The 14,240-nt window shown below is 35.4% G+C and overlaps 2 protein-coding genes across 2 annotated transcripts in view; one reads left to right on the top strand and one right to left on the bottom strand.

Annotated features, from left to right (window-relative positions):
• Positions 1-7,424, top strand: part of LOC110113932 (homeobox protein knotted-1-like 6) — a 39,671-nt gene extending 32,247 nt beyond the window's left edge. The window contains exons 3-4 of the mRNA XM_020846658.2: positions 6,745-6,998; positions 7,209-7,424. Of these exons, the coding sequence (XP_020702317.1) occupies positions 6,745-6,998; positions 7,209-7,424 (470 nt within the window). The remainder of the gene's footprint in view (positions 1-6,744; positions 6,999-7,208) is intronic.
• Positions 7,425-7,645: 221 nt separating this feature from the next.
• The window catches only part of LOC110113931 (endo-1,4-beta-xylanase 3-like), a 31,687-nt gene continuing 25,092 nt past the window's right edge, over positions 7,646-14,240 (bottom strand). Inside the window, exons 7-8 of the mRNA XM_028693447.1 lie at positions 9,432-9,968; positions 7,646-9,000 (exon numbers count right to left, since the gene is read on the bottom strand). Coding sequence (XP_028549280.1) covers positions 7,888-9,000; positions 9,432-9,968 — 1,650 coding nt within the window. The 3' untranslated portion in view covers positions 7,646-7,887. The remainder of the gene's footprint in view (positions 9,001-9,431; positions 9,969-14,240) is intronic.

Raw genomic sequence — 14,240 nt, 5'->3', positions numbered from 1 at the left:
ACCTGATATAATGTTTAGTGTTTGTCTTTGTGCTAGATTTCAAGCTAATCCTAAAGAATCCCACCTAACTGTAGTTAAGAGAATTCTTAGATAACTTTAGGGACCCAAAGCTTAGGAATTTGGTACCCTAGGCATAACACTTCTTTTGAGATAATTGGATTTTACGAATCTTATTTTGCAGGATGTAATGTGGATAGAAAAAACACTTATGGAATTTGCCAATTCATAGGACAGTCTTTGGTCTCATGGTCTAGTAGAAAGCAAAACTCTGTTGCACTTTCTACTGCTGAAGCTGAGTACATTGCTTTAGGAAGTTGTGTGGCCCAACTCCTTTAGTTAAAGTAGTAGGTATTGGATTTAGGATTACCTGTATGCACCATCTCAATTTTCTATGACAACACTAGTGTCATCTGCATCTCTAAGAATCCTATCAACATTCAAAGACTAAGCACATTAACATTAGCCATCACTTTATTAGAGACCGTGTGACAAAGGGGGACATTGAGTTATACCATGTGACAACTGAAAATCAACTGGCTGACATCTTTACTACTGGCCTTCCACACTTTCAGCTCTTTAAGGACCAAATTGGGTGTGATTGACATAAATGCGTAAACTTGATTTTTATTTCCCTTTCCTTTTCTTTCTTCTTCTTTTCTATTTTCTTCAATGTTTTTTTCCCTCCTGAGCCTCCCTTGTATTTCCTTCTTCCACCTTTGGCTGCTGTTATGGGATTAGGATTGGAACAGATAAGGGTGGATAAGGATTAGGGAGAAATTGGATAAGATAGACTTAGGTTACTAGCTATCTAATTTATTAATTATGTAATTAAACTATTCCTGAGCCTCCCTTGTATTTCCTTCTTCCACCTTTGGCTGCTGTTATGGGATTAGGATTGGAACAGATAAGGGTGGATAAGGATTAGGGAGAAATTGGATAAGATAGACTTAGGTTACTAGCTATCTAATTTATTAATTATGTAATTAAACTATCATATAAGTTATCTCTATCATCAATTTGTCAATTTACCCTTACATGGCTTAGAATTTTGGAAGATTTCATTTTTGCTGCAGTACATTAGTTAGCTACGATAACATTTAAATAAATTTTAAGAAAATTAATTTATAAATACTACAATCCCTGATTATTTCTATATGCTTCCATGTATCAAAATAATCGGAATGAAATGTAGAATTTTATAAAAATTTTTGATGATTTTTGGATGCACAACTGCTAGTGACCACCTTTGGATGCTACTTTGGTGATGCTAAGCAACGTAGCCAATATTCACCTTCTTAATTTTTCCATTTTCTTATATTTTATGTTTCTTCATTCCCTGTCAAACCAAATGGCTAATTTTTGCAAGAGCTATTAGATTGTTGAGTGAAGTAGAAGTATGTGCAATTTTTGTCAACTCTAATATAAAGTTAATTTAATATGTGCACTTATCATGATTATTAACATATAAATTGCTTTTAGGTATTCAAATAATGTCAGATTTAACTCAAACTGTAAAAAATGATTCTGCATGAAAATATGCAATCTTTGCAAAATGGGGTATTTTTATTGCAAAATGTTAAAGAGAATAATTACTCGTCACAAACAATACTTGTTCGGAGGTTTCAAACATAATAAAGTTTGTATTAATTATTTGAAACATATGAAAGATGAAATACATGATTCTTTACAGAAGAAGAAAGAATTAAAAGACCAAATTAATGAAATGTCAGTTTTCAATATTGATGAAAGTGATGATTTTAATGTGATATTGGATGATGAGATTTTATCTACTAAACCATCCAAAAGATACTAAACAAAAAAAATCTAATGTGTCTAGTCAAAGTTCAACGACATGTATACTTAAAGAATAAAAGGCTAAAGGAGTGTCCCAAATTCTATTAATGTGCTGAATCATTGAAAGAATAAAATACATAACCAGATAGATGTCACGAGGAAGAAAATGAGAGAATTAAAAATTCAAGTATTTTTTTATTGGATGCATGATATTGACATTCATTTTAATGTTGTTAATTATGATGGATTCCTTGTAATAGTTGAGGCATTTGGACAATTTAGTTTTGGGATGAAACCTCCTAATTATCATGAAGTGGGGTCTCCTTATTTGAAGAAATAAGTGAAACACACACAATAACTTCTGCAACGCCATAAGAACGATTATCTTAGGTATGGTTGTTCTCTTATAGTTGATAGTTGGATATCTTGTAATGGAAAAAATTTAGTAAACTATTTTATGAATTGTTCAAGATGAACTATATTCATAAAGTTAGATAATGTCAATTCTTACTCAAACAATGCAACTCATATACTTTCGAATAGTTGTGCAAGTTTATTAAAGAGATTGAACCACATAATGTCATTCAAACAATTACTTATAATTCTTATAAGAATGCTCTTGTAGGTTTTTCACTCATTATAAACATCCATTTGGTTTAAGTTAATACTTTTTTTTAGGTTATTCACAATTTAAAACTTATGTAGGTCCACTACAAGAAAAACATTAATTTACAATGGCTATATCTGCCAGAAAATGAGAGAAATCTACTGGAAAGGCAACTTTCTGGCGGAAAGTGATTAGATGGTAAAAAGTGCATTAGAATTAAGTTTCCGACAGACTTCCGATGGAAATTTGTCCAAAAATGGCGTTTTCTATAACTCGCTTTCCAACGGTTTTATCAGCTAGAATTTCTGGCAATTTTTTCGACAGATAATCGGCTGGAAATTTTTTGGATATTTAGCCATAAGGCTTGGTGGAAAAACCGACAGAATTTTCGACGGATAATCCCCCGGAAATTACGGCGGATATATTCTGCTAGAAACCTGCAGCACAAAAAAAAAAATAGCGCTTTCCCTTAATTATTGTACAACACAAAATCCTTCAATCATACAGTTAAAACATACATGTATTATCCTCATATTTCAACATTGCACATAAATATTGATGCTAAAGTAATAACATATTTGACTAGAAGAAAATGTTCTACAATTACCAAATAGTTGTACAACAAATGTCAAGTTTCTTATACAATAAAAACTCAACATAAAATCTACAAACACATAGTTATAACACGTCCAGTAGTAACACATAGTCTACTCAAAATATGTTTCGTCATTCTCCTCCTCTATTGATGCTAGTTGCTTTCCACTGAACTGCTCCCTCATTCTCTTCCTCTAGTATATGACTATGTTCCATCTGCATATGCATGTCAGCTTTTAATTTTCGAACATGATCTAGCTCTGTTGTAAGGGCAGCCACCTATTAATTGGCTATACAATCTCTCCTGGTTGCTTCCTAAGAAGCTGGAGCTACCAGAGTTCTGCCCCTTGTACGTGTAGGCTTGCAAGCCTAACCAATAAACTTGTCCTTGAGCATTCAGATGTTTTCTTCCTCAGTTATATCGGAATTTGTAGACGGGCTGCATCGAGAGTCAAAATGTGGCTCGTATTCACCATGAAAAGTCCAATATCGATATTCTGACATGAATCCTCTGCAATATAAATCAATAGTTTCCTCATTTGGTGTGAGGTGCACTTGATTTTTATGTTTAGAACATGGACAACGAAACCTCCCACCCGAGATAGAGGAAGGTAGTTGATAGGTTGTCTGAATGAAAAAAATTATCCCATTAATGAACTCACATGTTAATGTCATCCATCCTTGCACCAATCGATTATACATCCAACATTATTTATTCCTAATATTCATAATATGAAGAATTTATTCTACACATAATATAAAGTTATTAGTGATTGTGTTTGCACTAGCGACTTTGAGACATTACTAACTAGAGTAAGATATGCAGTTTTAAAACTTAAGTAATATGAGTGAAATGTGATAATCTTTCGTCTCTCTACAAAAAATATGATACTACTAAATAGAGTTAAGCACTCTCCTCATCATTTTTATTACTTGATACAATAACGAGCACTTGCATTCTAAATATGATTTACAACATAGAAAAATTGAACTTTCCTTTGACATCTTATCAGTGAATATAAACACAAGTAAATTTTCTGTGTTTACACCATAGCTTCATCACATGTTGATTGAACTAAATGCATCATACTATATGATTAAGCCATCAATTTTTTAAAAAGCCTTATTAGAGTTTCTTTTCTATCTTATTATTAGTACACTTGTTATAGTAACAATTCTTTTTTTGAAAGAGTTTTTAAGAAAATTACAAGCTAGAGCTTTTCAAGAGGGATTTGAAAGGAGTGTTTGGAGAGAATTTTAAAAGAAATCTTCTAGAGAAGTCCAAGAAATTTGTGTATGAGGTTCACCATGATTGTTCTAACTCAATATATGATTTTTTTTTCTTTTGAATGTTATTCAAGTTCTTAGGAGAAGAACTTATTAAAGATCTTGCTTGTAAGATCTCAAAGGCCTCTTTTTCTCCTACAATTAATGTGAGTACACTCTATGACACATTTCCTAGTCAATAATACTTCACCTACTGAACCCTTTATATTAAATGTGAAGATGATTAATGATGTGCAATAAATATACATAAGATATTTTGCCTAAACAGGCCTATATAATTTTCAAACATAAGCTCAAATAAATATATATACAAATGAATATTATGTTAAGAGAGAATCACATGCTTAATCTAAGTATATAGGAGCCTTCTTGATGTATTTGAAAATGAGAAGGATAATATCTCAATATCTTTATTTTGACCCAACTACAAAACATATTTTAGGGTGAGAAAACTTACGGATTGAAGGCGAGGATGAACAATCTTGGAGAGCGAGTTGGAAAGACGAGGAATGACATCAAATCGATCGACATCGAACAAAGCACGAGAGAGGATTTTCACGAATGGGAGTGGGAACGGGAGTCAGATACAAAAATTCGCATAATAAGTTGACAAACAAGGCAAAATGGCAAAATAGGGCTATTTTCGGGGAATGTTATGGCGGAATTTCCTTCGGAAATAATTCACCGACTTTAAGTAAGCCGGCGGATTTTTTGCTGGAGTTTACAATGGAAGCTTTCCGGCGGAATATTTGTCGAAACTATTTGCCGGCTTTAAGTAGGCTAGCAGAAGTTCCGACAAACTATCCATCGGTAACTTCAAACTATTTTTCATCATCAAATCTATTGGTGTTTCCGCCGCTATTTCTGGCGATCCGTTATCCGCCGGAAATAGCCGTTTTTTCCATAGTGGTCATTGTTTGAATATAATGATTTAATGTAGACTATGGTCATGATTTGAGAAGACGGTAGTAGCACATAATTTCATTTTTTTTAGATCTAGATTGCTTAATTTAATGAGGAGATGAACAAATCAAAGATCACTAACTAGTCAAACCTGCCAAGACTCATTTTGTAAATTCCTATCGGAAATAATTATATTCAAAAGGAAATGTTTACATGTAAGGAATTTGTGTTGGGTTCTTATACATAAGAAGCTAAAGCAAAGCAGGCACAATAAATCATCTCGAGCCCATCTTTCTGTAATATTGTTATTATACATAAGAAGCTATGGCAAAGAAAGTATAATAAATCATCTTAATTCAATCTTTCTAGAATATTGTTGTATGTACGCTAAAAATAGGTGATCCGTTGTTGAAGGTGCTTAGATTGGCTTATGGAGAAAAAGTATTTAATGAGTTATATACATGAAGTGATGGATCAGGCCAAAGAAGTAATTGCTGCAAGTTTTAACTATCCTTTGTTAAATATGGGAAGTATAGCTCCACTGATCTTTGTGTGCAGCTGTGTGTTTTTTTAATTCTTAAATATTTTTTCAGTAACTTTAATATTGTAAGGGACAAGGAAGCTAATGGATTATATGCATACATGGGAATATTGGCTAAAGGTGTCAATAAAGATGACAAAGTTATCAATGTGTTGGGTGTATACATTAGGGGTGAATGACTTCTTCCGTAAGATAAAAGATATTTTTTTTGGCCTAGGTAGGGGTGTAAACAAGTCGAGTTGATTTTAGTATCTGCTTAATCGAGCTGAGCTCGTTTAATTCTTACAAAGCTCAAGCTAAACTCATTTATTTGTTAAAAAAATTTTAGGCTTGAGTTTGTTAGGAAGCTCGAGCTTTGACTCGATTGTTGAGCTCAATTTCTTAATTTTAAGTTAAAATTTTTCAGTTTTTATTAAATTTTATTTTTAATATACAAATAAAATAATGACAATATATTATATAATGCTAATTTAAAATTAAATTTTAAATATAATTTATGTTAATTGAACGGCTCAAAAAGCTTATGAGCTAAGTTAGGTTTAGCTTAAGCTCAAGCTCGTATAATATATGAGCTTGAGTAAAGGCTCGACCGTGAACTTGTGGCTGAGATGTTGACCAGTTGAACTTAATTAACTTAAGCATCAGCTTTATTATTTTTATTATCATGATGATTTTTCATTTAATTTAATGGCTTTTTTATATGTATTTTTATTCACAATTTTATATTTTGTGCCATAGGAAAATCCAGAATATTCTCCCGACTATTAATAAGTGGTCAATTTAGTTCTGATGATTGATAGTGCTCTAATTTAGTCCCCCGACAATTAAAAATTTTTCGCAATTGGTCCCTAAGGTCGAAATTCCCAAGAAAGGCAGTTAAAGTTAATGTTAAAGGTTAATGTTAAGGGTCTTTTAGGTATTGCAAGTGTTTTATATTGATACTGAACAACTGTGATGAAATATAATACGTGAAAAGAAATATATATTGCTACTGACATAAAGATGCATAGAACTGCAGATCATGAAAAAAGTGGAGCTTGTTCAGCTGAAGAGGACCAATTTGAAGTCAGTTTAGGAGAAACCGTTCTTGAGGGCGAGCAAGCAGCAGAAGACAGAGAGCTGAAGCACCAGCTTCTCAAAAAGTATAGTGGTTATCTAGGCAGCCTTAGACAAGAGCTCTCCAAGAAGAAGAAGAAAGGCAAGTTGCCAAAGGAAGCTAGGCAGAAACTTCTCAGCTGGTGGGAGCTGCACAACAAGTGGCCTTATCCATCAGTACTGCATTCCAGTTCCTTGTTTATTTCCCTTAATAATGCAAGATGATGTTGATTTTTGTTTGGGACGGCTTTCTTACAGCTTCTTAAAACAGCTTTTCAATATAAAAGTTCTAATTTTTGTACTAAAAAGTTGCTTTAAGAAGCGGTAAGAAAGCCGTCCCAAATGAAGCCTTGGCCTTTACAATAATGTGGTTGCTCGACATTGCAGGAATCAGAGAAGGTTGCATTGGCGGAATCGACGGGGCTCGACCAAAAGCAGATCAACAACTGGTTTATAAACCAAAGGAAACGGCACTGGAAGCCATCAGAGGAGATGCAGTTCATGGTATTGGATGGCTACCAGCAGCATCAACAGCAAAATACTACTTTCTATTTGGAGGGGCATTTCATGGGGGATGGAAATCTGTACCGCATTGGTTCATGACAAATTATGCATGGGTTGAAGCTTCTGAATTCATCTTCTCGTGTTTATTCTCTCACAATGTGGCTTTAATGATTATTATTGTTATTTAAAATAAAAGTTAGTATGTTCTGTATTCTAAAATGGCAATTTGATGAATCAGTGAATTGTTAAATTCTTGAAATAGATGGATTAATTAGCATTTTCTTTGATAGAACTTCGAACAATTTTATCCTAATTATCCGTAGTTAATATTACTTTCAAATTGCCAATATGTTTATGTAATATATTACAAAATCTTTGAGTTTCACTGTTTGAATCTTTACAAGGACATAATGCTCAGTGCCCACAAAGAACTAAAGCTGGTAAATGACTGCATTGGGACAACAGAGAAAAAACACTATATGCATCGTAATATTCATTTCCTGTACGTATAAACTCTGTAAGCATATACATTTCAATGTTGCTGACCTGCTCACTGTAAAAACTACGACTTTATATGTAAAACCAGTGGTGATTCACCCTTCTCAACAACAAATGAATGAGATGATCTTTTCGCTGGAGTAGTTACTTCCAGACTATAACTCCCATGGTACCCTCTGAATTTAAACTCTCCAGAGTCATCAACAAGCCCATCAGCATGGGTTAACCACTCCTGTTTCAGAGCAAGATACCTCTTCCCAGCTTCATTAATGTCACCCTCAGCATCAACCAAGTGAGAATTATCCCTACACATCAACTCCCAGAATCCCCAAAGCATTATCCCCTCAACAGCCGGATGCGCATAGGCCTCTCGAAGCATGACCTCTAAATCCTCCGCACGGACATGTTCATTTGAAGCGGCGACATCGAGTTCAGTAAACCAAATAGGAAGTCCAAGTATGGCTAACTTATCCAGAGCAGCACACACGATTTGTCCCACTGGATTGTTAATATGTCCTTGTAGACCGATTCCATCTACTGGTGCACCATGTTCTTGCAAATCAAGGATATGATGAATAAACATCTCTGGAGAAGCCTTTGCATCACAACCATCTTCAACGTTGTAATCATTAACAAAAAGGGTGGCTGAAGGATCCAGTTTGCGTGCTTCTTCAAACATGTAGATCCTGATATTTTCCCCAAGTCTATCTTTATAGAATGACCCATGAAGCATTTCATTGTTCACATCATAATGCCTAAATTTACCTTTATATCTAGAGAGAAGGCTTCTGAGACGATTCTGAACAGCTCTCATTAGATCATTTTTGTCTAGACATTTTACCCAATGTTGAACAGCATCTTCGACCTCCCAAAATATGCAATGACCTCTAGTATACATTCCATGTTTCTTGCAGAAATCAAGCATCTCATCAGCATCCCTATAGTTGTATCTTCCCTGTTCAGGTTCTGTATGATACCACTTCAGCTCATTCCCAAAAACAGCCCAGTTGAAATTCTTCACAAAGAAATCAACAAGCTCCTCATTTTCAATGCTCGACCTACTAATACATGATCCGAATGGAAAGCTATTCTGTAGTTGTCTAACTTTGACAATTGTCTTAGATGCATTGCCAGCATCAATTACTGGAAATTTTAGGATGATATCGCGTTTCCTTACCTGCAATGGAAAAAAGTATGGCTTAACAAAGTTTAGAATCAAGGTATTATAAAGCCTAACTATAGAAGGATTCTCTCAAAGGGAACATTACTTAACCTCCTATGGTTGATCACAAAATACTTTTTAGCTAAAGAAATGAATCAAATTAGTATTATTTTGGAGGTGATTACTAAAATAATGAATATTGTTATTATTGTTTTGATTGTAGTCACTAAAATAATGAATCCAACTTTCAATGTTTAAATATGAATAAGGGCAGGGCAATTGGAGAAAGATCCATTATTTTAGTAAACACATTCAAAACAACGATAATAAGATCCACAATTTTAGGAACCATATTGAAAACAACAGTAACTTAATTCATAATTTGGACTGAAATATTTTATTATCATCCATAGAACCTTAAAGCAATTCATCCTTATTTTAAAGACCTTGTCCGTTTTCTGCTTTAGATTGTCAAAACGAGCCTTCCTGTCAACAGGAAATATGTGAAGCCCAGCAACCATCAAATCAACCCCCATTGAAGGACCTTGCACATAGACTATAACTTTGGATGGCTGCTTCTCAAGTCTGAATGAACCCACAATTTCATTCCATCTGTCATCAGTAACTTCAACGTGCCCACCATTGACCCAACGGTCATCCACCCCAAGGGCCAAATTAATAATTTGAGGACTTTTTGTACCTGTTCCAACACGAACCCATGCGGCAACCTGGTATGTCACATGTAAGACTAGCTTGTCTGTAATTATCTGGGAAGGGCCCATCCAGGTTTCTGTTCGATTAGTTGTAACAATATAACAACCACTTGGCGGCTCATGATGACCAATTGAATCTTTTGCGGATGGAGGCGGTACACGGGGGCAACCAATAGACATGCTTAAAGTGCATGAACCAAGAGGACTCCACTTACTCAGGCCTTTATTAAGATTACTGTTCTCAATTATATTGACTCCAAACGGTATATTCTGCAAATAGATAAGCATTTTTCAGACAATCAGACAAGAAGAAAATGGGTAAGGAATCCTGACAGATTCTTTGAATATATAGGATTGCTTACCCTATCTAGCTGTTCACAACTTTAAATTGCTAGAAAGAAGAGACAGAATAACATTGCGTGAAGTTTTAACTACTCATAATTTCCAACACTTATGGCCTAAGGTAGAAAATCCCATGCTTAGAATACTATGAGGAGCAAAGTTCAATATAATTTTTAGTGGTGATCTTTTCTTTGATCCATACCCAGGTTATGACAACAATCAAAGATGAGAAATGACACAGTATTAGGCTTCATTTGGGACGGCTTTCTTACTGTTTCTTAAAGCAGCTTTTTAGTATCATCCCAAACGAAGCTTTAGACCGATCATGTCATTGAAATATGATATGTACAGTAGTCTTACTTCTTCAATATTAGTCTAGCTGGAAACTCAAAGGGACCATATAATTTCAAGATACATATGAAATTTTCTTGGGTTGGTGGGAATTGAGGAATTCTATGGGCACATGTTAATCAAAGGTTAAATGCACGTTTTAGGTCTTGAAAAACATGTAGGTCCCACAAACATGTTAGTGGAGGAAAATCTTATTATGCTTTTTTGACAAATAACGAATGACTATGATATACAGAGTACAAAAGGTTAAAATTAGATAAAAACCTCAATTAGAAAGATATAAGATATTAATAAAATATATCAATATTTTCCTACTTTAGGATCATCCTATATATGTCATTACCTCCTGCTTGTTACATAGCTTAAAAAATTAAAGTGGGCCTAAAATATTAGTAATTGTTCAAATAAGCTGGGAACATGAGTAACAATTGTCATTGTCACATTGATATGTTTTCTTCTTTCATGTAACACAAGATTGCTAGCAATGAAGATTACATTACAATTGTCACATTCTATGATGTGAAACGTACATGCGAGGATGAATAGATTAAGGAATTTGCACGCTTAATTTTAAAAAAATTATAAGCAACAAAATAAAACACAAGGATGGTAAGACAAGCTTAGGCTAAATCACATGCATAGGAGTTAAGATCATAACACAGTCAATTTAATCTAATGTTGCATACATGATTGATTTTCAACAATAAATCTCAATGTTAATAATAAGATTAGTACTGTGAAGGATTCATTCCTCATTCAACTCCCTAAATTATTATGCTTTAGCGGAGGGATCAACAAGACTCGTTGTGAATCAAACTATAACCACAATTGGAAGGTGAATTAAGAAGACAATAGAGTAGGAAGAAAAGTTACCAAGAGAACGACAAATACGGCGCTCTGGTGTAGTCACTTATGCGTTTGAGGAAGAGTGGACAGCAACTTCAGGTTTGGGAGCCTTCAGGATGGCGATGGGGAACCTTCTGGACAGCGAGACAGCCATAGGAGGTCACCAAAAATTACTGGACAGCAGCTAGGGACGCCGAGACAGCAGCAATGAGGGTTAGGACAGCAATTCGGCACTTGAAATGCTTCTGGACAGCAACACAAACAGCTTCCCGAAAATCTGGGCAGCAGGTTTCACGTGCTGGAAACTCCAAACAGCAACCAGGAAAAGTCTGGGCAGCAATAGGGTGAGTTCCAGGGCTGGAAAGCAGGTGTGGAAGTATAGGAATCTGCTGGGCAAAAGTTTAACGGGGTCCTGGGAAGGCCGGGCAGCAGCTATGCACTACAGGATGCATTTGTCAATCATAAACGGTCTTCTGGAATCACCTGGAAGCAAGTTAGGTGACGTCCAGACATCTGGACAGCACTTGAAAACTCCAGGAAAGAGAGAAATCAGATAGAAGAGGGGCTTGGAGAGGGCGGATAGGGTTGAGGTGGATTACGGAATTGATTGGAGGATTAATTTGAGGAAGGAATTGTGTTAATTAGATCCCTAATTTATGGGATCTAATTAAATTAATTAGGGTTTATGTTAAAATCTGAATTTAGTTTTCAAATTTAGAGAGAGGGAATCTTCAATTTGAAGTTCAAATTAATTCCCATAAGGTGGTTTGTTTGGGCAGCAGCCAAGGAGGGTTTAATGGATGATTTAATGAGTGTCTAGGTGGCAAATTGGGGAGAGAAAGGGACTAGAGAGGGGCCGGCCACATGAGGGGAAATTTGAGGTGTTTGCAATTAATATGTGGACCCGGAAAGGATTTAAGTGAGGCTTGCCATTTAAATCTGAAATTGATTTCAGATTTTAATGGCATTATGAGGTTTCCTAACGTACGTTATTAATAGGGAAAGTTTTAGAATTTAAATTTGAATTTGAATCTAAATGAATAACTTTCCAAATTAATGAGGACACAAATTATGAAAGTAATTAAGGATGATTTTGAAATTTGAAATTCAAAATCATTGGGTGGTGGATTGATGGCCGGCGGCTTGTAGGGCTTGGGGAGGCCGGCGATGAAGGGGTGGCTGGGGTTGGTGGTGGATGGGTGAGGGAAGGCCGGCGGCACAAGGGGAGGTGATCGGGTGGGGGTCGGGTTTTGGGGCGAGGGAAAGGTGATGGGGTTTGGGCGGCCCGCGGGTAATGGCTAGGAGGAGATGGAAGTGAAGGGAAGAAAAAGAAGAAAATAACTTTGGAGCCGCGAACCTTGGACCCTTCCAAAGGTTGACGGGTATTGCGATTGCCAACACCTTGGGTCTTCCTTCTTCTCTCAAACACTCAACATTGAGGGAGACAGAGAAATCTAAATTTTCATTAATCAATCATCATTCTAAAATACAAGAGAACTAGCCTATAAATAAGCCTCATGAAAAGAAAAGAAATAATAACTAAAATGTACTTTGGGCTACAACACCACATGACCACCCTTAGGGGTAAAATGGGAAAAATAGAAATATAAAATAAACTAGTACAATAGACACATAAAAAAAAAAAAAACTCCAGATCGTCGCCGTTGATCTTCTGATGTCCTCATCATTCTATGATCATGAGTTGCGCAATTAACCAAATTCTTCTAGGAGATTCCTAACCTGCAACATCTCAGTGTACATGGATCTTTATTTTAACTTAGCGCTTGATTTAGCCACGAGTATTTATTTTTTACTCTTCCTAGCATTTTACTCTAATAACTCTGTTCTAATCACTTCTAATAAGAATGATTTAATCAACATATGTTGTGAATAACAAAACCAGATGAATGATGTCTGACGAAGATAGAATGATATGTTGTATTATTGCAAAAGCCAAACATAGTAGGAATTATGCAAAACTTATCAAACCAAGCACAAGGCCTTTACTTAAGACCATATATGGTCATGCTGAGTTTTCATACTTTGGTCTTCCCCAAAGCAACGTATCATGTTGGTTGCTGCAAAACACAAATCCCTAAATTTAAGCAGCATAAAGGAAGCACTACACACATCTATTTGTAGCAAAGGCCATCCTTGATTGATGGTGACACAAGAATTCAGACGGAGTTGAGTCTAAAACTTGTGAGAATGTGTAAAAATAGTGGATATCTTGGGCTCGATTAAAGACATTTGGCTACTAGGAGAGCCGTATATCCTGTGGGCTCCAAAATTTTGCGCCCTGGCCTCTCTCTGCTTTCAAGAAAATTTTAACGAATTATGTTTTGGGATAAATAAAAATAACTCACATTTTCTTGGTGATATCTTAGAGCAAGGAAGTAGAGATGATGGATTTAAGACTATTTAGCAACCATATAACGATAGCATAATTAGATGCTTAACATCTAGGAAATTTGATGGTGTCATCACTAGTAAAAGGAGACACATCAAGATGTTAAAGTTTTTTCATGAGAACCAACAAGGAAATATCAGTATCATTGCATTTGATGGTGATACCGAAGGTGAAGGAAAATTTAAACTCATTAACATGAGATGGAGAAGTAATGACATCATGAGAAAAGAGGAATAAAGAATATAAGATTTGTCATAGATTAATGAGAGTGGGGGAGGTAAAAAAGATTAGGCCTTGAGTATGGGGCGAGCGATTGCAAACAAGGCAGTGGAAGGCATGTAGGGGTCATTGTAGTGTTGATAGTGATGGGAAACACGACAAAGGCAAGTTAAGGTGGTCACATAACCCAGTAAAATATTACAAGGATAAACAATCAAAAGGAGGTGCAAGCGAGCAATGCATGAGTGGGCTATAGGACATGCAACTGAGTATAGGAGTGGGGGTGTAGAAGAACAAGTATTGAGAATGTGCTAGGTTACAAGTGAGCGACCGCAGAGGAGAGTACATGATTGAATGAGGAGAGTGAATGTTCA

Source organism: Dendrobium catenatum, unplaced genomic scaffold (genome assembly GCF_001605985.2).
Source record: "Dendrobium catenatum unplaced genomic scaffold, ASM160598v2 fragScaff_scaffold_289, whole genome shotgun sequence".
Lineage (NCBI taxonomy): Eukaryota > Viridiplantae > Streptophyta > Magnoliopsida > Asparagales > Orchidaceae > Dendrobium > Dendrobium catenatum.
The sequence above is the reverse complement of the archived record's forward strand: the minus strand, read 5'-3'. Positions and strand labels throughout refer to the sequence as shown.